Source organism: Rattus rattus, chromosome 12, assembly GCF_011064425.1.
Source record: "Rattus rattus isolate New Zealand chromosome 12, Rrattus_CSIRO_v1, whole genome shotgun sequence".
NCBI lineage: Eukaryota > Metazoa > Chordata > Mammalia > Rodentia > Muridae > Rattus > Rattus rattus.
Window position 1 is genome coordinate 91222203 of NC_046165.1, and position 22892 is coordinate 91245094.

At 49.2% G+C, this 22892-nt stretch overlaps 1 protein-coding gene and 1 pseudogene across 2 annotated transcripts in view; both read left to right on the top strand.

Moving 5' to 3' along the window:
- Window positions 1-5763, top strand: part of Adk (adenosine kinase) — a 382119-nt gene extending 376356 nt beyond the window's left edge. For both annotated transcript variants that reach the window (XM_032917960.1, XM_032917961.1), the window contains exon 11: window positions 4998-5763. In XM_032917960.1, the coding sequence (XP_032773851.1) occupies window positions 4998-5122 (125 nt within the window). In that variant the 3' untranslated portion in view covers window positions 5123-5763. The remainder of the gene's footprint in view (window positions 1-4997) is intronic.
- A 2648-nt stretch (window positions 5764-8411) lies between these two features.
- LOC116914195 lies at window positions 8412-8503 on the top strand (annotated as a pseudogene).
- Window positions 8504-22892: the final 14389 nt, after the last annotated feature.

Here is a 22892-nt window from a genome sequence, read left to right on the forward strand (position 1 = left end):
GTTTTGATCTACCTTATTAGTAACCACACCTTTTTCCTCCCTGCTCTCCTTCCTTCCTTCCTTCCTTCTTCTATGTTAAAGTGCAGTTTTATAAACTTTGACACGAACTCTGCCCTTCCCCGTGGGCATACCCACCCCTGCCCGGCCCCATCCCATCCGCTTGGAAACTGTCACAGAAAAGCCACAGTGAGCGTTCAGTTCGTTGACAAGTCCAAATGTGTCTGCATCCATTTCCCTTGAGCAAACAGCTAGAAATAAAATGACTGAGTCACACAGCAGTAAATGTAACTTTTTCAAACGATATTCGTTATTTTATATGTATGAGTGCTTGCCTGCCTGTGTGTCCGTGCACTACATGTGTGCCTGGAGCCCTAGAAAGCCAGAGGAGGGCATTGGATTCCCTGGAACTTGAGCTAACCAACAGTTAAAGTTGCGGTGTGGGTGCTGGGAATGGAACCATGGTCCTCTGGAAGAGCGGCTTGTGGTTTATCCACTGAGCCATCTCTCCAGCCCCAGAGTTAACTTTCTCCAACACTGATAAATGGTTTCCAAAGTGGTCTTAGCATTCCGTTCCCCAGGCTGGGAAGACAGCTGTCTGGGTAAGGCACTCGCTGGCAACCTGAACTAAGTCCCTAAACTCACATAAAGATGAAGGAAAGAACGGCCCCCACAAGCCGTCCTCGGAGGCACGCGTGCCCGCACATGTCACATCCTCAGGCAGTGATGATGATGTTTCCCTTACGTCCCCTCAGCCAGGGTGCCCAGGCTGCATGCGGACAGTCTTGCCGATTTGTCATTTTAGGGAGTCTTCCGTGGCAGTGCTGTGATTCTGAGCTACGTGCCTTTAATGGATGATGGTGCTCCCTACACCCTGTGTGAATTTAGCATGTTTCTCTTTGGGGGTTTTGTTTGTTTTTGTTTTGTTTTTTTTTTATTGAGTCATTCCTTGTACAAAGCAATTTTGATGAAATTCAAATTATTCCGTAAAAGACTTGTACAATGGGGGGTGGAGGGGTCCGTCACAGTGGCAGAGAACTTCTGAAGTTAGTGTCACAGACCCAAAGTCACAAAGATTTCTCAGAGGCCGTAGTTGTATTTTTTGTTTCACTTTGGGGTTGATTGGTTGGTTTTGTGTTTGCAGTGCTGGGGAATTGAACCTAAGGCCTCTCCCAGGTTGGCCACACTCTGCCGCTGAGCTGTATCCCCAGCCCTCTACCCCAGGTTTGTTTTCTTTATTCTGTTTTGGTTTTTTGAGGAAGAGTCTTCCAACAATGCCAAACAGACATCGAACTTGCACAGGCCTCCTGCCTCGCCCCCTAGTAGCTGGGCTTAGGTACATCAAGTTTTAAAGGCCTCTTGTCAGCTCTTGGTTGGTTCTTCACGGAGTCAGTGAGAGGCCTCGGCCCGCTAGCACTCGCCCTCCTGGGTGTCTGGGTTTCTCTTCTTTTCCTTCATGCTGCCTTGGCATTTCCTACACTGCTCTCTCAGGTACGCTCCGAGGTAGTTCATGTGCTTGATACCGCGAGTAAACAACTCCTTGACTATTACGTTTTACTCACTCACTGACAGACATAACCGCATAATGCGTGCGCGTGAGTGCAGTTCATAGAACTCTAGACTCCTTTGCATATGTGCAAGGGTCTGTTAGTGTTTCTGTTTCAGTTTTTGGGGCAGTCTTCTGTCCCCCAGGCAGGCCTCAAACTTCACCGAGTGGCTGAGGATGACCTTGAACTCTACCTTCTCACCACCAGCTCCCAAGGGCTAGGATTAAAGGATGTGCTACCCTGCTGTGCCAAACAAAACAGACTGGGAATTCTGGCTGATGGCAGTGTCGATACTGTAGAGGACTTACCTGTGTCCCTGCTTCAACCCACCCGATGGCCATGACACTTTCCAACTCTTTTCGAGGGGAGTGGTGAGATAGGCTCTCACTGTGTGGTCCTGGTTGTCTAGAACTCCCTATGTAGCCCAGGCTGGCCTCAAACTCACTGACCTGCCTCTGCCTCCTGACTGCTGGGTTAACAGTGTGTGCACCACTCTTGGCCTGGCCTGTTTTGAGTCACAGGCATGGACAGTCTTGGCTCCTTCAGCTGCTGACAGGGACTTACTTTTCACCCCAGAGGCTCGCTCTGCTCCAGTGAAGTCTCCATGAGAGTGGGAAGAGCACGTGGGCTGGGCAGGTGGTGCTAACCTGTGGTTCTAGCATCTGGGAGGATGAGGCAGTCAGGTGACTGAGGCCAACTGAGCTACATCGTGAAGCCACAAGGGGGCGGGGCAAACATTCCTGCTTCCTGGTTAGTCTTAAGGGAAAAGGGGGCGGGGCAAACATTCCTGCTTCAGGTTAGTCTTAAGGGAAAAGGGGGCGGGGCAAACATTCCTGCTTCCTGGTTAGTCTTAAGGGAAAAGGGGGCGGGGCAAAACATTCCTGCTTCAGGTTAGTCTTAAGGGAAAGTGGAATATTCATCATTCACCTCACAGTATTAGCAGTAGATTTTTACAAATTTCTTTCTCAGGTGGAAAAATTTCCTTCTGTTCCTATTAAAATTAAGAATAGATATGAGATGTTGTCAAAGGCTTTTCTGTGTGTTTTAGAATGGTCTGAGGTCTTCATACTGGGCTTAACATTATGTCAATATCCAAAGATATCAATCCAACCTCGAGAGCTTGAGATAACACTACTTTGTCATAGGTTTTGTTATATCGTGTGTGCGTGCGTGTGTGTGATGTGTGTGTGTGCATGTGTGCATGTGTATGTGTGTGTGCATGCGCATCTGTGTGTGTGGTGTGTGTATGTGTGTGCGTGCGTGTATGTGTGTGATGTGCGTGCACGAGTGTGTGTGTGTACACGCGCCGTGCACCTGTATGGAGGTTAGAGAACAACGTTCAGGAGTCAGATGTTCTACCTTTCCATAATGGAGTCAGGGAACAGAACTCAGGTTATGGGGTGTGCAAGGCAAGCACTTTCATTTGAGAAGCCATCTGATTGGCTCTTTTCTTGTTCGGGGACCTGGGGTTGGGACAGGTCCTCACTCTGCAGACCAGGCTGTCCTCAAACTCAGATTCCATCTGCCTCTCACCCCTGAGTCCCGGGACGAGGTGTGCCCCGGCACACCGGCTTCTGCTCTTTATCTGTACTGGCTGTCGTTTGGTTTGTTCGTACATGTGAATGTTTGGCCTGCCTAGGTGAAAGAGCATCACAGAGGTCAGCAGAGGGCGCCAGATCCTCTGGGACTGGAGGTGCAGAGTTTGTGAGCCACTGTGTGGGTGCTGGGAACCTGACCCAGACTTTCTAAGACCAGCGAGTACTCTATCGTCAAAGCCACCTCTCCTCTCCGGTGCCCCCACCCCCGTGTCTCTTTCAGTGTGCTCTTTGGTTTGGTTTGTTCAGATTCCTTCAGGGTACTTCTGTCTTTTCAGAATACTCAGCCTGTATTGCTAGGGAGCATTGCTTGTCAGAGTAGGGCTTGTGTCAACATTGACGTACAAAGCACCTCCTTCTTGTAGTTTTCTGGAGAATCTCTCCATCTCTTCTTAACCATTCGGTGGGATTCACAGTGACGCCTCTCATCGTGGCCTTTGGTAAGAAGCAGCCTGGCGTAGACCTGAGCACTGACAGTAAGAACAGAAGGCAGTTTGGGACTGAGGCACTCCTGAGGTGGGCATGGGTTCACCCACATGAAGAATGCCCAGGATACTCTGTGAGAAGCTTTCTGAGGCAAGGTCCTGGACATCAGAGACCCACCTGCCCCTGCCCCTGCCCCTGCCCCTGCTGGGGTCACAGGTGCTGCACCCCTGCTGTGGCCTTTACTTACAGTGGCCACAGTCAGGCCACGTGAGCTTTGACAACCTGTGCACTGGGAAAAGTGTCTGTTTCATCCGATGTGGCAGATCTGAGGCTGCGCTGACCTTGTTTGTAGTGTACAATGCCCATGGCGACATGGCCACACCCCCCTGGTTTACACTGTCTTCCTCTTTCTCCATCCGTCTAGTCAGTCTGTCTAGAACTATGTCTGTCTTGGCTTCCTCATGCTCGCCATCCGTCTTCTCAGCGCCCTGATGGAGACAAGCCTGGCTTGTCCACTCGTGTGTAATCCGATGACCACGCACGGCCAAGTAGAGTCATTGCTACTACTCCTCGTTTGTTCCTCCCTCTGTGGCTGATGTGTGGTACTTAAAGATTTTGGTTTCACACCATTTGCCTTTCTTTCAACCGTTTCTAGAAGGAAAGCAACCCTTACTCCTCTCATTCCGTCCTAGAGGAAGCGTCTGCAGTGCAGGTCTGCATTTAGCTTTAGGTTAACGTCAGGCTGACCTGCAGCACCCAGCCAGAAAGTTAGTGCTGTTCAGTGCTACCTCGGGAGAGCACATTTTCTGTGACACAGGCTCTCCCATGACTCTCCTGTCTCTGCCTCCAGTGCTGAGATTGCAGTGCCCACGGCACAGCTACAGCACGCTGCGTTCTCTGAGGAGATGCGTTTCTCTTGAAAGAGCACTGTTCTAGGAATAACAACATAGAAGGAGTCCACAGGAAGGGGGAGAGTTCAGCCATAACTTTATCGACAAAGACCCTCCGTGATAGGTTTCCATGGTGTTTGCTGTGGACTCTTCCTGAGTGTGTGTGATGTGTATCTCAGACTTCATTACTCTGACCCAGATCTTCAATGAGGACGGGTCTGGTTCTCACACGTGCACAGGTGGCAGGAGACCACAGCAGCTCACAGCAGTGCCCACTCCTCTTCCAGGTATCATTCATTCCCTCAGGCCCAGCTGCCCCCCAGGTGGTGCCGCCCACAGGCAGGGCAAGTGTCGCTCCCACGGTTACCAACATGTGGCCGACCCAGAGCAACTCTGCTGGTGCCCCGGGGAGCCTCTCCGTCCATCGAGTTGACAGTCAAGATTAACCATTATGGTGACACTTGGAGATCAGCGGCACTGGGCTGCAGGCAGCCGAGCTCTTGCACGCACAGCACTCACGCCCGTTCTTCTGTCTGTCCTAGGGTTTCTGTCTCAGCTGGTCTTCAACAAGCCTCTGACTGAATGCATCCGGGCCGGGCACTATGCAGCGAGCGTCATCATTAGGCGAACTGGCTGTACTTTTCCTGAGAAGCCAAACTTCCACTGACGGAAGAAAAGCAACTCGGGCTGTGGAGTGGAGACTGCAGAGACCACGTCCTGAGCGTTCCTGCCATGAGAAAGAATAACATTATCTTCTGTCTTTGCCCACCATGATTCTCATTATTACTGTAGAGGGCTCAGTGCTACTCCTAGAACCTTTAGTCTCTCAAAATCTGGGGAAAAATGTTTATTTCCATAGTCTGTTAGTGCCTCTTAAATGTCACACAGGAATCCAACATTGTGGTAGAAACTTTTAAGTTCCTTTTCAATTGTTTATAAATTCATCAGTATTTAGTAAGTTGATCTTTTTTTTTTTTATATTTCTGCTTCTAATGCGGGTGCAATTTAATATGATAGACTTTTTAAAGAGATTAATGCTAACGTCATTCTTGAGCTTTTTATATAAATGTGTTTAATTTGGAAGTGTGTGTGCACACACGTCATATATATTCCTGATAATTGTCAAATAAGGTACAGAAACGTTGACGCACACCACATTGCCCCGCATAAGCTCTTCCGTGTGCTGCGGACACCCGGTGGACTTGGGACAGCTGACTAATCCCAGCTTTGCGCTGTGCTCAGATTGTAACCTCTGCCTACTCATGGTACTCTGTAATTTGATACAAATAAAAAACTGCCACATAGGGATTTTCTTTCTGTCTTGCTTGTGCTCAGTAAAATAAGGAAGAAAGAGTATTTAGTACTGGGCCCTATGTGATTTTATTGATGGGGTGAGGTAAAAATATAGAATATCACATATAAATATATATAATACATATACACATACAATAACATTATAAGTGACCAGTAAGCACTCTTTTTGTGTGTGTTTTCATTTCTCTCAGGAAGACAATAGGAATAGAATTACTAGGTCATATGTAACTTTTTTCTGTTTGTTTGTTTATTTGTTTGTTTGTTTGTTTGAGATAAGATCTCACTGTGCAGCTCTGTCTGGCCTAGAATTGTCAGTGTAGATCAGGGTGGCCTCCAACTCACAGAGATCCACTTGCCTCTGCCCCACCACCCCTGGTCATCTGTAACCTTTACAAGGAACTAAGAAAAAAGAATTCCAAAACAACTGTAGAGTTTCCCTTTCCCTCTGGCCGTGGTGTAATCCTAGCACTTGGAAAACTGAGGCAGATGACCTCAGGGCCAGCCTGGGCTACTTCACAAAGTAGAAGCAGATTTTTGCACTGCCTTCAGAGTATGTTACAGTTCCAGTTTCACATCCTTAGTCCAACACTCATCACTGCCTGTCTCCATAATCATAGACAGACTACTGAAGGGGCCATGGTTTGAGGGTTTGGGGGTTGCCTGTGTGTAGATATGCAGGTATCTATCGGTGTGAGCATGCAGGTGTCAGTGTGAGCATGCAGGTGTTAGTGTAAGTGTGCAGGTGTCGGTGTGGATGTGCAGGTGTTGGTGTGAGTGTGCAGGTGTCAGTGTGGATGTCCAGGTGTCAGTGTGGATGTGCAAGTGTCGGTGTGAGTGTGCAGGTGTTAGTGTAAGTGTGCAGGTGTCGGTGTGAGTGTGCAGGTGTCAGTGTGGATGTCCAGGTGTCAGTGTGGATGTGCAAGTGTCGGTGTGAGTGTGCAGGTGTTAGTGTAAGTGTGCAGGTGTTGGTGTGGATGTCCAGGTGTTGGTGTGAGGGGGCAGGCATTGGTGTGAGTGTGCAGGTGTTGATGTGAACATTCAGGGGTTGGTGTGGGTTGGTGTGAGTGTGCAGGTGTCGGTGTAGATGTGCAGGTGTTGGTGTGAGTGTGCAGGTGTCAGTGTGGATGTGCAGGTATCGGTGTGAGTGTGCAGGTATTGGTGTGAGTGTGCAGGTGTCGGTGTGGATGTCCAGGTGTCAGTGTGGATGTGCAAGTGTCGGTGTGAGTGTGCAGGTGTTGGGTGAGTGTGCAGGTGTCAGTATGGATGTGCAGGTGTCGGTATGAATGTGCAGGTGTTGGTGTGAGTGTGCATGTAAATTCGGGTGCAAGCATATGTATGTGGGGGCCAGAAGTCAACCTCAGACGCCCCTCATGTGGTATCCACCCCACTTGTGGAGCCAGGGTTTCTTCTCAACCTGAAACTTGATTAGATTGGGCTGGGCACCAGGTCCCAGGATCTGCCTGTCTCTGCCTCTGCCTCCACAGTACTGGGGTTACAAGCACACACCACTATTCCTGGCTTTGTAAGGGACTCCACATCTATGCCGCCTCTCTGGGGACCAAACCTCAAACAGGTGAACAAGACAGTGAGCATGGTCTGGTTGCAGGGCATCTGGCAATTCTGTCTGACTTCTTGAGGCACCCCAAACTTTTCTGAAATAGCTGCACCCCTTGAGATTCCTACTTGCAGCACTCAAGGTGTCCAGTGTCCCCACATCCTCACACGCTGACGCTTGCTACTCTATACACACAATTTTGCAAAGGATTCCATATTAATAAATATATTATTGCTACTCTATACTGTCGTAGTGGGTACGAATGGCTCTGACTTGGTTTCCCTAGTTACCCATTGGTGTTGTGCATCTCTTCATGTGCTGTCGGCTCCGGGAGCTACTCATCCTGTTTGTTGCAGTTCCAGAGCCTTTCTGACCTGTAAGTGGACAGTTCGTCTTAGTAAGTTGTATTTTCAGTGTATTCCTTATGAGATTCCACCGTATGAAGTACTGATATTTTCTCCCATCACATAGATTGTCTCTTCTGCTTCTAGAGGTGTTCTGTCCAGTTTTTTTTTTTTTTTTTTTTCGGAGCTGGGGACCGAACCCATCTGTCCAGTTTTTTACTTGTGTCCCTGGTGTCATGTCTAAGATGCCAGTGCCGAACCCAAGTCAGAATATTTACTTACGCATTTTGTCCTAAGGGTTAAGAGCCCTGGCTGCTCTTCCAGAGGACGCCAGTTCAATTCCCAGCACCCACGTGGCAGCTCACCACTGTCTGCAGCTCCAGTCCCAGGGATCCAGCGTCCTCTCTCTTTCAACCTCCACAGATCGAGACTGCCCACATATTGGTGCACAGACATGTGCAGGCAAAACACACACACACACACACACACACACACACACACACCAATGAAACAACACATTTTTAAAGACCCATCTGGGAGAGCTGAAGTGTGTGGTCAACATTTCTTCTCAGAGATCCTGGCTCTGTACAAAGACAAGCCTGGTCTACAGAGTGAGTCTAGGCCAGCCAGGACTATATAATGAGATCCTGCCTTTTATGTAGATAGCATGTGTATGTGGATATTACATATGTGTGAGAGAGACTCTTGAGGCTGTGGTTTTTAAAACTATCATACTTTTACCTGTGCTTTGGTAGCACACACCAAGATACAGAGAAGAGTTACATCATCCCTGTACAAGGATGACACACAATTTTGCAAAGGATTGCATATTAATATATTATTAAATGTAAATACATACATTTTTTTTACCTTTGCTAGGCAACATTCTGCAAAGTTGCTCCCATATCCCAAGGACTTCCAAGCCTCGGTGGCTTCACCCTGCAGACCTTCCTGTGACCACCAAACTGCTGCTCCCTGCTCTGTCCTGTCTCATCAGGAGCATACACACAAAGCCAGCTTTCTAAGCAAGTCCCATTTACTGGTGTGTCAGAATGCACCAGGCTCAAGTCTTAAATGCAGCAGATGACTGTAACTGATCCTGATACTGTAGGCTCCAAGTGAGTCTTAACTACTGAGAGACCCCCCCAAGTGAGGCACAAGAATGGGGTTCAATGCAAACGCAAGAGGTTTACTTTCGGGCACGTTGGGGTCAACCTTCAATCATCCACTCATGGCAAGTTACTGGAAGACAACCCCAAATGGCTGTTAACAAGCGGTTTTTATACTTTTTAGGGGTACAGGTTGCATCGGCCAGGTTACAGTTTAAACTTATTGGCTAAGCATATTGACCTTTGAATCTATTGGCTAGCAAGCATAGGACATGCATTTGGGCTCTATCTGGGACCAGAGGGTCAGGTGACTATCAGTCAATACATTCTGTGGAATTTTCAAGAATGTCCCTGCTCCTCCCAAGAACTATGGGTGGAGAATGGAACTTGGCCTAGCCTTGACCTGAGGCAGGAAGTTGATACTTGGCCTAATCTTGACCTGAGGCTGTGGGTGTGACACTGGCAAAAGCCCCTACGGTCCCCATAACCTACCTACTTTCTACCAGGCCAAGCCTCCCAACAGCTCATGCTTCAGTAAGAACTAGGGTCCTTCAATACTAGCACCACAGTTTATGGTTGTCTAAGTTTGGGGTGTAATGGTGTCTGCAGTTGATTTCCTTCAAAAAGACAAGACTGTCTCCCATCTCCTTTACAGGGAAGGATGATGCCGGGCTGCCCTGTGGCTCTGAAAGCCGTACTAGTTCCACAGGGATGCCTGGGCCCCAGTCCTGTGAGTGTGGGTTAACTGCAGATGTAACATGCAGAGTCTTAAGAAAGACTCTACTGGAATATCCAGGGACTTAGTCTAGTCCCAGGAGCCTATGAAAGCAGAGAGCTTTCTGGAGCTGGAAGCAGTGGAGGAGCCAGGAGAGGTCCAAGCAATTTGAAGCTCAAGAAGGTCCCAAGGTACCGCTGATGAGAGGCTCAGGCCAACAGTCAAAAAGGAAAGGGACCTCCGGCCCTCCCACTGCAAGGAACTGTGTTTGACCCTTACTGTGAAACAGTTTGTTAGTGAGTCTTTCCCCCAGGGCCTCTTAGTGAGCAGAACCCCAGTGAGGGCTGGGGGCAGCTTTCTGAAATCCCTATACAGTATACAGGTGGCCATCTGCCACTTACAACAGAAAAGCCATCGGGTGATCTCTTAGAAAGACCAGAGGCCCCTTGTAGTGACACAGCTGTAATCCCAGCAGGAGGCTCTCAAATTCAAGGTTAGTTTGGGTTACACATAGAGACTATGAAAGGAGGGAGGGTGGGAGGGAGAGAAGGGGGAGGAAGGGGGGAGGGAGGAAATTTTATATTATTTATTCTGTCACACCTGGCTATCCTGGAACTCAGTGTATGCCAGGGTAGTTTTGAACTCAACAGATCTGTCTGTCTCCCAAGTGCTGGAATTAAAGGCTTATGCCACCAAGTCTGATCTATTTTAATTTTTTGTGTACATGTAGGGTGGAAGTGTGTCCCACCATGCACATGGAGGTCAAAGGACAACCTGTGGGATGACCTCTTCTGCATTCTGCGTGCACCAGTCATGACTGTGGTGCACAGACATCCATGCACATAAAGGAAGGTGGGGAGGAACTGAGGAGACAGTTCAGGTCCCAGAAAAGGTTTTAAGTTCCTACGGCATCTCTCCTGCTTGGTTAATAAATTGGTTAATAAAACAAAGTGAAAATGAAGCCAAGCGTGGTGCTGCACACCTTTAATCCCTGCTCTCAGGAGGCATAGGTAGGTAGAGCTCAGTGAATTCTTGGCCAGCCGGGGATACACAGTAAGATCGTGTCTCAAAACCATAATGAAAATATAAAACTATCTCTTTTGCTTGTTTGAAACAAGGTCACAAGTAGCCTAGGCTGGCCTTGAACTCCTGTAGTGAAAAACAACCTTGAACTTCTGATCCCTCTTGCCCTCCCCCGAGTGCTGAGATTGAGGTGTACCACCACATCCAGTCTTGGTAGTTCAGTGGTGCTGGGAATTGAACCCAGGGCTCTGTATGCTAGGTAAGCCATATCCCGAGCCCGTGTGTGTGTGTGTGTGCCTGTGTGCATCTGTGTGTACATGTGTCTCTGTGTGTCTCTGTATGTGTGTGTGTGTGTGTGATGTGTGTGTATGCATGTGTGTGTGCGTGTGTGCATGTGTGTGTGCATATGTGTATGTGTGTGTGTATGTGTGCGGGTGTGCGCGGGTGTGTGTGAGTCTGTGTGTACCTGTCTGTGTGTGTCTCCGTGTGTGTGTGTGTGTGCGGGTGTGCGCGGGTGTGTGTGAGTGTGTGTGTGCGTGTGTGTGTGTGTCTCCGTGTGTGTGTGTGTGTCTCTGTGTGTGCATGTGTGTGTATGTGTGCGGGTGTGCGCGGGTGTGTGTGAGTCTGTGTGTACCTGTCTGTGTGTGTCTCCGTGTGTGTGTGTGTCTCTGTGTGTGCATGTGTGTGTATGTGTGTGTGTGTGTGTCTGTGTGAGTCTGTGTGTACCTGTGTCTGTGTGTGTCTCTGTGTGTGTGTGCATGTGCATGTGTGTGATGAGGCTTTGTAGCGCAGGCTGGTGTGGAGTTACGGGCAATCCTGCTCCATTGCCTAGTGCTAGGATTACAGGCCTGAGCCACCATGTCCAAATATGCATTGTTTCCCATACCGTAATTCAACAGCCACCCCTATAAGATCCACTTCCTCAGGCGGTTCCTTCAATCAACAGATGCTTTCTGAGTAGCTCACATGTGCATCAGCACTGTGGCTTCTCGGGCTTTGTCTTCGTGGAGCCAATGTCATGGGCAGTTGGGCTGTGTTTGGGGGGCGGTCTCACTTCCCTGTGAGCACCTAAGGGGCTTCCCTATTCTCTACAGAGAGTGGCTTTCAGACACAGTGTATTTCTATTGCTATGAAGAGGACCGTGACCACAACAACTCTGTCATAACAGAAAGCATTTACTTGGGGCCAGCTTACAGTTGCAGAGGCTTAGTCCATGATCATCGTGGCAGGGAGCATGGCGGCCTGCAGGCAGACACGGGCGTGAAGAAGAAGCTGAGAGTTCTTCGTCTGTATCCACAGTCAGCAGGGAGAGGTAGATCGGGACTGGAGTTGGCTTTTGAAACCCCAGAACCCACCCACCTACTCAACTGAGTAAGGCTGAGCCTCACACTGAGTCTCTGTTTGTTGAGAAAGGAAAGGCTATTACAGTCCAGGCCGGTCTCATACTCACTGTGTAATAAAGACCTCCTAATCCTCCTGCCTTCACCTCCTAAGCTCTGAGGCCACTCTGTCCTGTACACACGCACTAGGTAAGGCTCAAGCAGCTGTACCACACCAGCCCAGTTCCACAATCTGCATCTATTAAGAGTGTGTAAATTAGATTTTTGGATTTTTATTTTCTTCATGACTAGAAAGAAAGTAGTTGTGACCTAGTTCACAGAGAGGGGGAGACACACTCACCCCTTAAAGTAAATTTTCTAACAGAAGGCCCAGCATTACAGTGAAAGTGCTAGTTGTTGGTGACTTAGCCTTACTGAGTGGCCAGCAAAAAGCTTCATTCTCCAGCCTCTGTTAAAAAAAAAAAAAAAAAAAAAAAAAAAAAAAAAGCTCCCGACTTCAAGGACTGGTGGTGTTCCTCTGGAATTCTGTCTTGTGATCAGTCGATCCCATTCAATAATCTCATGGTGTGAATATAAAATGCCCCCCCCCAAACACACACACACAGGCTCATGTAATGGTATGATTTTGGAAGGTTCTGGAAATTTTAGGAGGTAAAGCCTACACACAGAAGGTAGGGCGTAGTGAGAATTCTTATCCCCGAGTTTCCCATCTGCTGTGCACTAAACAGCTTGCCCTCCACAGGCCCTTCCCACCATCATGTTCAGGCTTGCTGTGGCCCTGGATTCGTGGCGCCAAAGACCATGGACTGACACCTCAAAAAAATGGCATCAAAATAACCCCTTCCTCGTCTAAAAAGCAACTAATACTTAACCAACCACGCATTGAGTTCTATGGTCAGACACTTTCCCGCTGAAGCTGGTAAAGGAAACCCCTCGCGGTCCCACTGTGTAAGGACCTACCGTCTTCCTGCCAGCCAGTTTGAAGGCAGGCGGAGCATGGACGTGGTGTGCCTGTGTGAGGACCCTCAGCCCTTCGATCTGGGCCGCCGCCATTTTCTAACCCAGTAAACGATGATGGGCGGGTCCTCAGCACAGGATCACCACGTTCCTCGTCCTGGGGACGTTGGGCTGCTCCAGAGAGAGGGCGTCTTGCTGTAAGAACGAAGGCTGCGTGTTAACAAAGACAAAAGCAGAAACGCAGTCCGAGCAGTCGCCATGCTCCTCACATGACTAAGTGTCATTGTCCCCCAGGCCTTGTCTATCCACCGTGTAAACTGCTTGCTTTCATTGGTTAAGAGCGGCCAAATCAACGTCGTGCAGAATCTAACGCTAGCCAAACTGTTGCCTTGTCACGTGACCGCCTGTCCTGAGAAGATGTTGTTGGGGGCAGAGGTCCCGATGCGGTTCCCTGAGAAAGAGCAGCTGCCACGCAGGCAGGAAGACCTGAGTTCAAACGCCACCATCCTGAACAAGTCCAGGGTAGAGAGCGGAGAGCTGGCTCTGCGGTCAAGAGTGTGTATCGCTCTTACAGAGGATCTGAGTTCTAGTCGGGTTCTCACTTCAGGGTGTCAATACCCTGTCCTATACATACACCCCAGCACACGTATACTTAATAAAAGTAGAAATCTCAAAACAGAAAGGCTGGGTCCACTACACACGCCTACACCCTCCTCACTGGGTCACAGAGAGAGACAGGCGACTGTTGGTGCTCCAGACTCAGTGAGAGACCCTGCGTTGAGGCATGAAGCGGCAGAGAGTGATGCAGCAGGATGCCCACTGTCGTCCTCCGTCTCAGCACACAGGCACCCGCACACGTAGATGGTGCTGTTAGGGTTCTCAGCTCCAAAACCCCCTGCCCACGGAGGCCAAGTCAATAGCAATACAGAGAAGCCCTCCAACCTGGGCTGTGCCCCTGATGCCAACCACAGGCTTGCAGTGCAGGTCTCCACTACATGCAAACTGCTGCTAGGTAACCGCTCCAAAAGTACCAGGCCTCGGGGGCCACAGGAGTAAACACGGTCGCTGTGAACAACGCACAAGGGCAGAGAGCGCCAATGAGTGCTCCGGATTCCCGGGGATTCTGGTACGTCTTAGAAGTGGGATGTTTCGTCAGCTCCCCTTTATGTGAATACCCTTTATGTAAATACCCTTTACGTGAATACCCTTTACGTGAATACCCTTTACGTGAATACCCTTTATGTGAATACCCTTTATGTGAATACCCTTTATGTGAATACCCTTTATGTGAATACTCTTTACGTGAATACCCTTTATGTGAATTATTTTTCTTCTGGGAGCCTTCCATCCAGGAGGGGACATCCTCTCTCTAGAGCATGCTGTTTGGTCTCAAGGCCCTCACTCAGTAAACTCGGGATAGTTGAGGTTCCGGTTTCCCTGGAAAGCAGTACCTCCCTCTGAAGCACATCTCTTGGGCGGGGAATATGACTCGGTTGGTAGCGTTTGCCTAGCACACGCAAAGCCCCACTTTCAGTTTGCCCTCCAGCATCACACGAGGCTGACACGTGGCATGTGCCTGCTAATAGCAGTCCTTGCAGGAGTTGGAAGCAGGGCGTCAGAAATTCAAAATTATCCTTGGATACAGTGAGTTTGAGGCCAGCCTAAGATGCTTGTGACCTTTCCTCAGGGAAAGAGGATTTGGAAAGAAATGGTGTTTGGTGGATTTTGGTTGATCAGTCTTACTTCCCTTTCTGGTTGCTGTGACAGAATGCCCTGACCGGGCAGCTCGAGGAAGAAGAGGTTACTTTTAGTTTACGGTTCTGGGTCAAAGTCCACTGTGGTGAGGAAGGCAAAGCCACAGGAACTTACAGCAGTGACCACATGAGATCCACAGTCAAGCAGAGAGATGAATGCACACAGTCCTGTGCTCAGCTTTCTCTGCTCTCACACAAAGCCAGGGGATAGTGCCCCCACAGTGGGCAGGGCTTTTCCCTTCAGTTAAGGTCATCAAGAAAGTTCCAGAGAGATTGGCCAACCTGATCTAGACCGTCCCTCTCTGAGACTCTCTCCCTAGGTGAGTCCAGATGGTCAAGTTGAGGATGAAAGCCATCACCATTGTCCCAGCTGCACACACTTCATAAACACTCTTCTACCCAGTGTGACTGTCCTCGTTTGACATGAGCATCACGGGAGCTCCAGGAATACTAAGCAAATTGTTTTAGCCCACACAGTCCGGGGAAGTGGGAAGTCTCAGTCCCTAGCTGTTTTTCCTATTCTACTGGGGAATGTCACCTCCCGGGCACCTTGATTACAGCCTCCAAGACTAGGGAAATGCCGCTAACCCAGGGTGACAGATCCCTGCAGGGCACAGGATTCCAGGCCTGCTGTGACTCCCCGTAGCTCATAGACTGTCTGTATATGCTGACTGTCAGGCATATCCTCAGAACCCATGGTGCAAGGCCAACCGCACTGTGACCTTGGAATCTGAACAGAATGTCATTTCACACCACGGATCTAGTGGCCCCCTGATGAGACGGAGAGAGCCTCTGCATTCAGATGGTGCCTCATGCCCTCTCAACCTCAGCCAGTGCTTTCTCCAAGGCTTCTGTCAGGGACGGAAGGGTTCAAAGAGACCTGACATCTATACTCCCTCATTCTCTGCCTCTGCCAAGTCACCTTGTCCCGGCCTGTTCACCACAAAGTCACGAATTCATCCTTTACCTCCCGGGCAGCTGTTCTTTTAGGGACAACTCTGGGCAACTCCCTCCCACTGTTGCCGTCTCTTTCCTCTCAGTCTCTTGCCTGAGGGATTTAGCACTCTGCTTCCTGGAAGGTAACACACCACGCCTGTAGTCCTCAGTGTGGGGGCCACTGAGACGTCTACTAGTGTAGCCTACAGCCATAGCAGATTGGATTGGAATTTGCCAGTTGATTGGTTTGTTTTGTGAGTCCTACTAAGTAGCCCAGGCCAGACTTGAACTCACCATGTAACCCAGATTAGCCTCAAATTCAGGGTAATCCCCCTACCTCAGCTCCTCGGTGCTGGGACAAGGCAAGTCCCATCGTGCACTGTGTTTTAGTTGGTTCTTTTCCAGTGCTAGAGAACCCAGCATACAGGACCTCGGGGAGTCAGGCAAGCTCTCTACCACTGAACTCCAGCCTATGCCTGCCACAGGTTTGCTAGAGTTTTTCTTTGTTTTGACACTTATATATTACTGGAGTCAAGCACAGTGGTATACACCTGCCAGCACTCAGGAAAGCAAGACTCTATCTAGGGGGAAAATATATATATATATATATATATATATATATATATATATATGTGTGTGTGTGTGTGTGTGTGTGTGTGTGTGTGTGTGTGTGTGTTTCCCCTCTATATAGGGGGAAAATTATATAAAAATAAGTTTAATATGTAAAATTTATACCTATAGCATTAGATTCAAACTTAAGGACAAAGGCTGCCTTAGGCAAACACCAGGTGGAATTTAGGAAAGCACCCTGTTCCAGGAAATGAACTAACCGCCCTTAGCAGGGATTCTTCACCACCCACCCCACCCCCACCCCCCCACCCCACCCCACCCCACCCCACCCCCTGCTGCATGCCAAAGATATTTCCCCACCAAGGGCCTCCAGTGAATTCAAAGGACAATAGGTGGCCACGAATGAATTAACAAAGTAATAGGCCCACCAATGAGAAATAACCAACTCACGCTGTAACCTAAAACCTGAAACAGTATAAAGGGTGTGGCCTTTGTTCTTCAGGGTCACCTCTGTCCTCGGTACAGGGTCACCCTGGTGCACTGGATCATTAAACCTCTTGCTTATTGCATCGACCTCCGGCTCCCTGTTTTCGTGAGTGGGACCTCCTGGACGTAGGGCTGATTAGCACCATAGATACATATCAAGGTTTTATTGGTTGAAATGTCAGTGTTTGCTTTTGCTTTTTGAAGTGCTGTCCTCCCACATGAGAGGCTGAGTCCGTACTCAGTGTGTCTTCCTTCTTTTAGCCTCTTTTCCCTTCCCTCCCTCACTGTTTCCTCTCCAGTTTACTGCTGTCAAGTCATAGCCGGGTGCAAAAGTAAGTAAGGTGGTCAGCTCAAAAGCCCCACTGCCCACCGAGGCTGAATAAATGCCAACACAGACACACACACCCCAACTCTGGTGGGGTTCATTCCTAATGCCAGGCACAGCTTTGCAGCATGCAAACTTCTGGCAAGCAATGGCTTCATCAGGACCGGGCCAAAAGAGTAAACACAATCATCCACATGAACAAAACACAGGCATTGTGTACAGACCCGACATTAAGAGCTTCCTATTGGATGCTCACCAGAGGTCCAGCTGTCACTCCAGCTTTCAGGACGCTGCAGATCCATCTTCTAGCCATGCTTTCACATTTCCCACACCTGTGATTGTTCAGGAAAGGCAGCCATTAGCAAGGTCTCAAAATCAAATACCGATGGAAACCAAGGAGGAAAAGAAACGGAAGGACAGGACGCCCCACAGCCGGGAACAAGGCACAGGGCCCATCAGCCAAGGGGGCCAGTACTCTTTCCACATGGTTCTTACAGGAATAAACAGTTACAGCCAGATCTCCACATGGCTGACCTCTGAGGAGATCTGCAGTTTCTTTTTTTTTTTTTTTTTTCGGAGCTGGGGACCGAACCCAGGCCTTGTGCTTGCTAGGCAAGCGCTCTACCACTGAGCTAAATCCCCAGCCCTGATCTGCAGTTTCTTATTTTGTCTTATTCGTGGGTCTTTTGGGGCTGACAAGATGGCCTAGTCAAAGCTAACCATACAAACACAAGGACTTGAGCTATACCCCCGGCAGCCACAGAAAACATCTGGCATACTCAGGGCAGGGTGGCAGGCACCTCTAATCCCAGCACTTTAATCCCAGGCAGAGGCAGGCAGATCTCTGTGAGTTCAAGACCAGCCCGGTCTACAAAATGAGTAGTTCCAGAACAGCCAGGGCTACACAGAGAAACCCTGTCTCAAAAAGCAAACTCAGAAACAAACAAAAGTCTGGCATGTGGGGCGGGCTCTTGTAATCCTAGCAATGTGGAGAAGGCACACTAGTGCCTCAGGAGCCAGGCGGCCTAGCTTAACAGGTGATTGATTCCCCAAGCCAGTGAGAGACCCATCTTACAAAACAACTTGGAGAGCTGGGGGTGGGGAGAGACACACACCCAAGCACCAGGTCTCAACCCCGCCAAGGGTGGAGATGCCTATTAACTGGTGGTGAACTGGCCGCCGGGTTCTTCCAGCTCCTTCAGTTCCTTCCTGTTATGGGCAAGGCTGGCACACCCTGCCCCTCTGCTGCACTCTGCAGCCCGGAGGCTGCCCTTTCCCTACAGCTCTTCCCAGTGTGACCCAGACATCTTGGCTATGCTGGTCCTTTTATCTTTTTTTACCCCTTTTCCTTTTGGCTCGTTGGTCTCTGGTCTCCCCTCCCCTGTCCACAAACATGGCCCAGCTCAGTTGTGCTGGTCGCGTGCCCTCAAGGCTCTCCCAGGTGCTGCAGTCTCTGCCAACGGCTGCCCTTCCCCTTTTATCTACAATAAACGTTCTCCTCCACCAGGAGCAGACACATCCTCCTGTTACACCTCTCTTTTATCATCCGGTGTTAAAACCTCAAGATCAGCACAGGTGAGTTCCCTTCCAAGGGACTAGGCTTCTCTGAACCAAGCTGCTGACCCGACTCTCCACAGGTTCGCACAGATCCTTTGCTTCTCTGGTTTCTGCCCTCTGTCAGATTTGACCCCAGACTCTTGACTCATCCTCTCAGCTCCTCATCCTCTCCATGTGTTCTAACCCTGCCTCTTCCTGTATGTGCCATGTGTTTCTTTGGCTCCTAGAGCTTTCTACACCCTCATTTTAAGCCACTGTGTTTCTCTCTCTCTCTCTCTCTCTCTCTCTCTCTCTCTCTCTCTCTCAATCTTTCTCTCCCTCACTCCCTTCTCCTCTCTCCCTCTCCCCTTTCTCTTCTCTCTCTCTCTCCCCTTTCTCCTCTCTCTCTCCCTCTTCTCTCTCTCACCTCCCCTCTCTCACCCCTCTTCTCCCTCTCTCTCCACTCCCTCTCTCTCTCCTCTCTCCTCTCTCTCCTCTCTCTCTCTCTCTCTCTCTCTCTCTCTCTCTCTCTCTCCCTCCCTCCCTCCCCCCCCTCCCCTCCTCAGACTATAAACCACTCCGCCTCAATTCCCATGGCTGAAGACCCGCATGCTGGATTTTCAGCTTCTCTCCTATGGTAACCGCTCTGCCACTGCACAAAGGAGCCCCAAGTCCCTTACATTCAAACTCACTCTGCTCCACGCTTCCAAGTCTCTCATCGCTAAGGATTCTCTACGTCCCACTCTTAAAAATCTTCTATGATTTCTCTGCACTCTGCTCTCAAAAAAAAAAATCTCATAAGATTTTAATATTAAGATTTATATGCTATAAACTTTATCTTGTGACTTGTAAGTTCATTGGTTATGGTTAAAAACAACTGTAAAATCTGTAGCAAAATGTAGCTTAAAACTTGTAACAAGAGGTTGATACTAAAACTCTCTACCCGGATAATCTTGTTTTTTGTTTTCTTTTGTTTCTCTGTGTAGCCCTGGCTGTTCTGGAACTCTCTCTGTAGACCAGGCTGGCCTCAAAATCAGAGATCCCCTGCCTCTGCCTCCCCATGCTGGGCTTACAGGCATGGGCCACCACTACCTGGCTTTAGATTAATTTGTTTTATGAGCAGCTTCATGTATGTGTGCCCACTCACCATGTGTATACCTGGTGCCCACAGAAGCTGGAAGAGGGCCCTGGATCCTTTGGAACTGCAGTTACAATGGTTGTGTGCCATCATGTGGGTGCTAGGAATTGAACGATGTCCACTGAAAGACACTCTGGACTCTTGTAGGTGACTCAGCCCCTACCTCTGGCTCTGCTCTCCCTTTTGTCTACAATGAACTTTCACCTCCACCAGACCCGGGAGCATCACGTCGTTCTCTTCATTGATTTCTTTCATTCACCAAGGTTGTCTTCTGACTTTCACACACATTACACACATGCATATCAATGTGCAACTACATATAGGACCAGACAGACAGACAGATTCTCTCTGTGTCTGTCTGCCTCTGTCTCTGTTTTCTCTCTCTCTCTCTCTCTCTCTCTCTCTCTCTCTCTCTCTCTCTCTCGCTCAGCAGGACAGGATCTTGCTATGTATTAGCCTCAAACTCATACTAATTCTCCTGCCTCAGTCTCCCAAGTGCTGGGATATCAGGCATCTACCACTAAGCCAGCTAACTCTGGATTGTAAATACAATTGCCTAAAATTTTAACATCGTTTCTGGTTTTTTATTATAATAATTATTGTTGGGGCATTTTGAAGCAGGGTGTCGTGGAGCCCAGGCTGGCCTCGAGGTCACTCTCCTAGGCGGGACTAACCTCCATCCTCCACCGCTGAGAAATGGGATTACAGGTGTGCCCCACCACATCTGGATTGTATCTACTAGCTCTCCGGTGTTTTGCCTGCTGTGCTCTCTGCCGGCACTTAGCTGGCAATCTATAGAAGAACCAGACCCGGGTCTTCTTTTGTGCGTCCCTTCTAAGTACGCATGCGCAGACACAACCCACCACCAGCTCCTAGCGCTAGGCTGAGAACACTGAAAATACCCAATAAAGAAGCATTTTTTGGCATGGACGGAGAGTCTAAAGGGCTGTTCCTTTCAACGGTTATGGCCCAATAAATTATACTGGCCTTGCCTCCTGGAGGGATAGGCCTCCCCAAGGCCCCCGCAGATGGGAACTGCCACAGTGCAGATACAGGGCAACCTTGGCCCTCTTTGGCTGTCTACCTGGATCTGGGTTTAACAACTTGGCCTGCGGTTTTATAGCCTGAATCACCAGGCTCAGCACAACAGTGTGAGTTCTTTGTCCACACACCACTGCCAGGTGTGAGAGAATTGGCTGTGAGGGCTCACACAGCTCTGGGAGCCTTGCAAATAAGGAGGGGTGTCTGCACCCCAGACTGTGAGGCCAGGGAAATGTCTGCAAAGGGAGTACTGTCTAGACCCTGAACAAAGAGATAGAAGTGGCCAGCATGGTGGTGCATGCCTGTAGTTTCAGCTACCTGGAAGACTGAGGTGAGGCAGAGATTCACTTGAACCTAGACGGGGAGGTCAGGATAGGAACCCAGCAAGCCTGGATCTTAAAGTGCACATACGAAATATAAAGACTTCATACGTGTGTCTATACATCCGAAATAAAGCATAGAAGGAGGATCTGGGTGTGCGGCTTGGTTGGTAGGGTGTTTGCCTGGCACGCGGGAAGCCCTGAGTTTGATCCCCAGTACAATTTAAACCATGCGTGGTTTTACACACACGGAATCTGACGCTTGGGGAAGGAGGCACCAAGCAGAGGCTCAAGGTCACCTTTGGCTACAGAGTGAGTTCCTGAGACTGCAGGAAACGGAAGTCAGTCAGTCAGTCAGTCAGTCAGTCAGTCAGTCAGTCAGTTTAATTAGTGGTGTAAAGCCCCACTGCTAGATGTAGCAGGAAGGTGATAGAGTGGAGATTGAGGTCTGAAACAGGACCCTAGAGTGACCCCTATGGCTGTGACTGAGCTGTACAAAGCTGGGGGAGGACCTAGATTTGATTTCCATAGCACTACTGTGTGGTCCTAGGAAGCATGCAGGAATCCATCAAACTTAAGGCTTGAGTTGGGGTTACAGAACTTCAAAGGCTAAGAAATGTAGTGTTCAAACAAGTGACAGTCAGTCAGAGGCTTCGCGTGGGTTAGCAGGGTCCCTGGCTTACTGAGTGTTCATTCCCTTTTTGGGTTATGAAGTCACTGGTGCAGCAGCTATAAATAGAGCTCATGGCAGTGGCGTTGTCTATGGCTTCCAGGGCCATTCTAGTGGGGTTCCCCGCTAACCGTATCTACAGACTTCTGTGTTGTAAATGTACTAGAATGCGGGCCCTGAATGCAGTCCCGGGAACACTGTCCGGCAGCCAGCGGGAGTCAGTCCACGCTCTCTGCACTCTGGGTTTCTTTTGCTTGTTTTGCAGCTTGGTGATGGAGGCCACGCTTACACATGAGCACTGTACCAACTGTGCTGTATGGCTGGACCCTAAGGCTTCCATTTTTCTGTTGTATTGCCTAGGCCAATGTTTGCTTCTGTGATGTCTACACGGATGTGTGTGCATATGAGCAGAAGTCAACATCAGGTGTCTTCTGCACTCCCCACCCCCTTTTTGTTTACTAATTTTGTGTGTCTGTCTTTATCCCCTTGTGTTCATATGAATGCCATAACATGCAGTGGACATCAGAAGACATCTTCCATGTTCTCCTATTCAACCTGACAGGCCCTGGGGACCCTTAGGTCTTCTCGGCAAGCACTTTTAGCCACTGAGCAATCTCACAATGTGACCGAGGCAACTTAAAGAATAAAGAGTTTATCAGGGCTTACAGTTTCAGAGGGTGAGTCCATGACCATAAGGGCAGGTGGCTGAGCCCTGGAGCAGTAACTGACAGCTGTCATCTGATCCTCGGTGACGCACCTCCTCCAACAAGGCCACACCTCCTAGTCCTTCCCAAATAGTTCTACTAACTGTAAACCAAGCATTAAACATATGAGCCTATAGAGGTCATTTTTTTCCAACCACCACATTCTACTCCCTGGCTCCTATAGACTAGTGGCCATAGCATAATGCAAAATTCACTTAGTTCAACTTAATAGTCTTTCACAGTCTGGAAACAGTTTCAAAGTCTAAAGTCTCTTCTGAGTCTCAACAATCAAATTACATATTTCCAATAATGGCCCAGAATGTACATTACCATTCTAAAAGGGAACAATGAGGCATACTGAGGAAATCCTGGACCAAAAGCAAGGCTGAAACCCAGCAGGGAAACTGCTACACTCTGTTCCAAAGTCAAAGAGCTTGCTCTTCCACCTGCGCGTGCTCTCTCTCGCTCTCTCTCTCTCTCTCTCTCTCTCTCTCTCTCTCTCTCTCCCTCCCTCCCTCCCTCCCTCTCTCTGGCAGCTACACACTCTATTCAGTTCTCCCTGGAAGCTGTCTCCAACATCTTGGGGGTCTCTAATGCAAT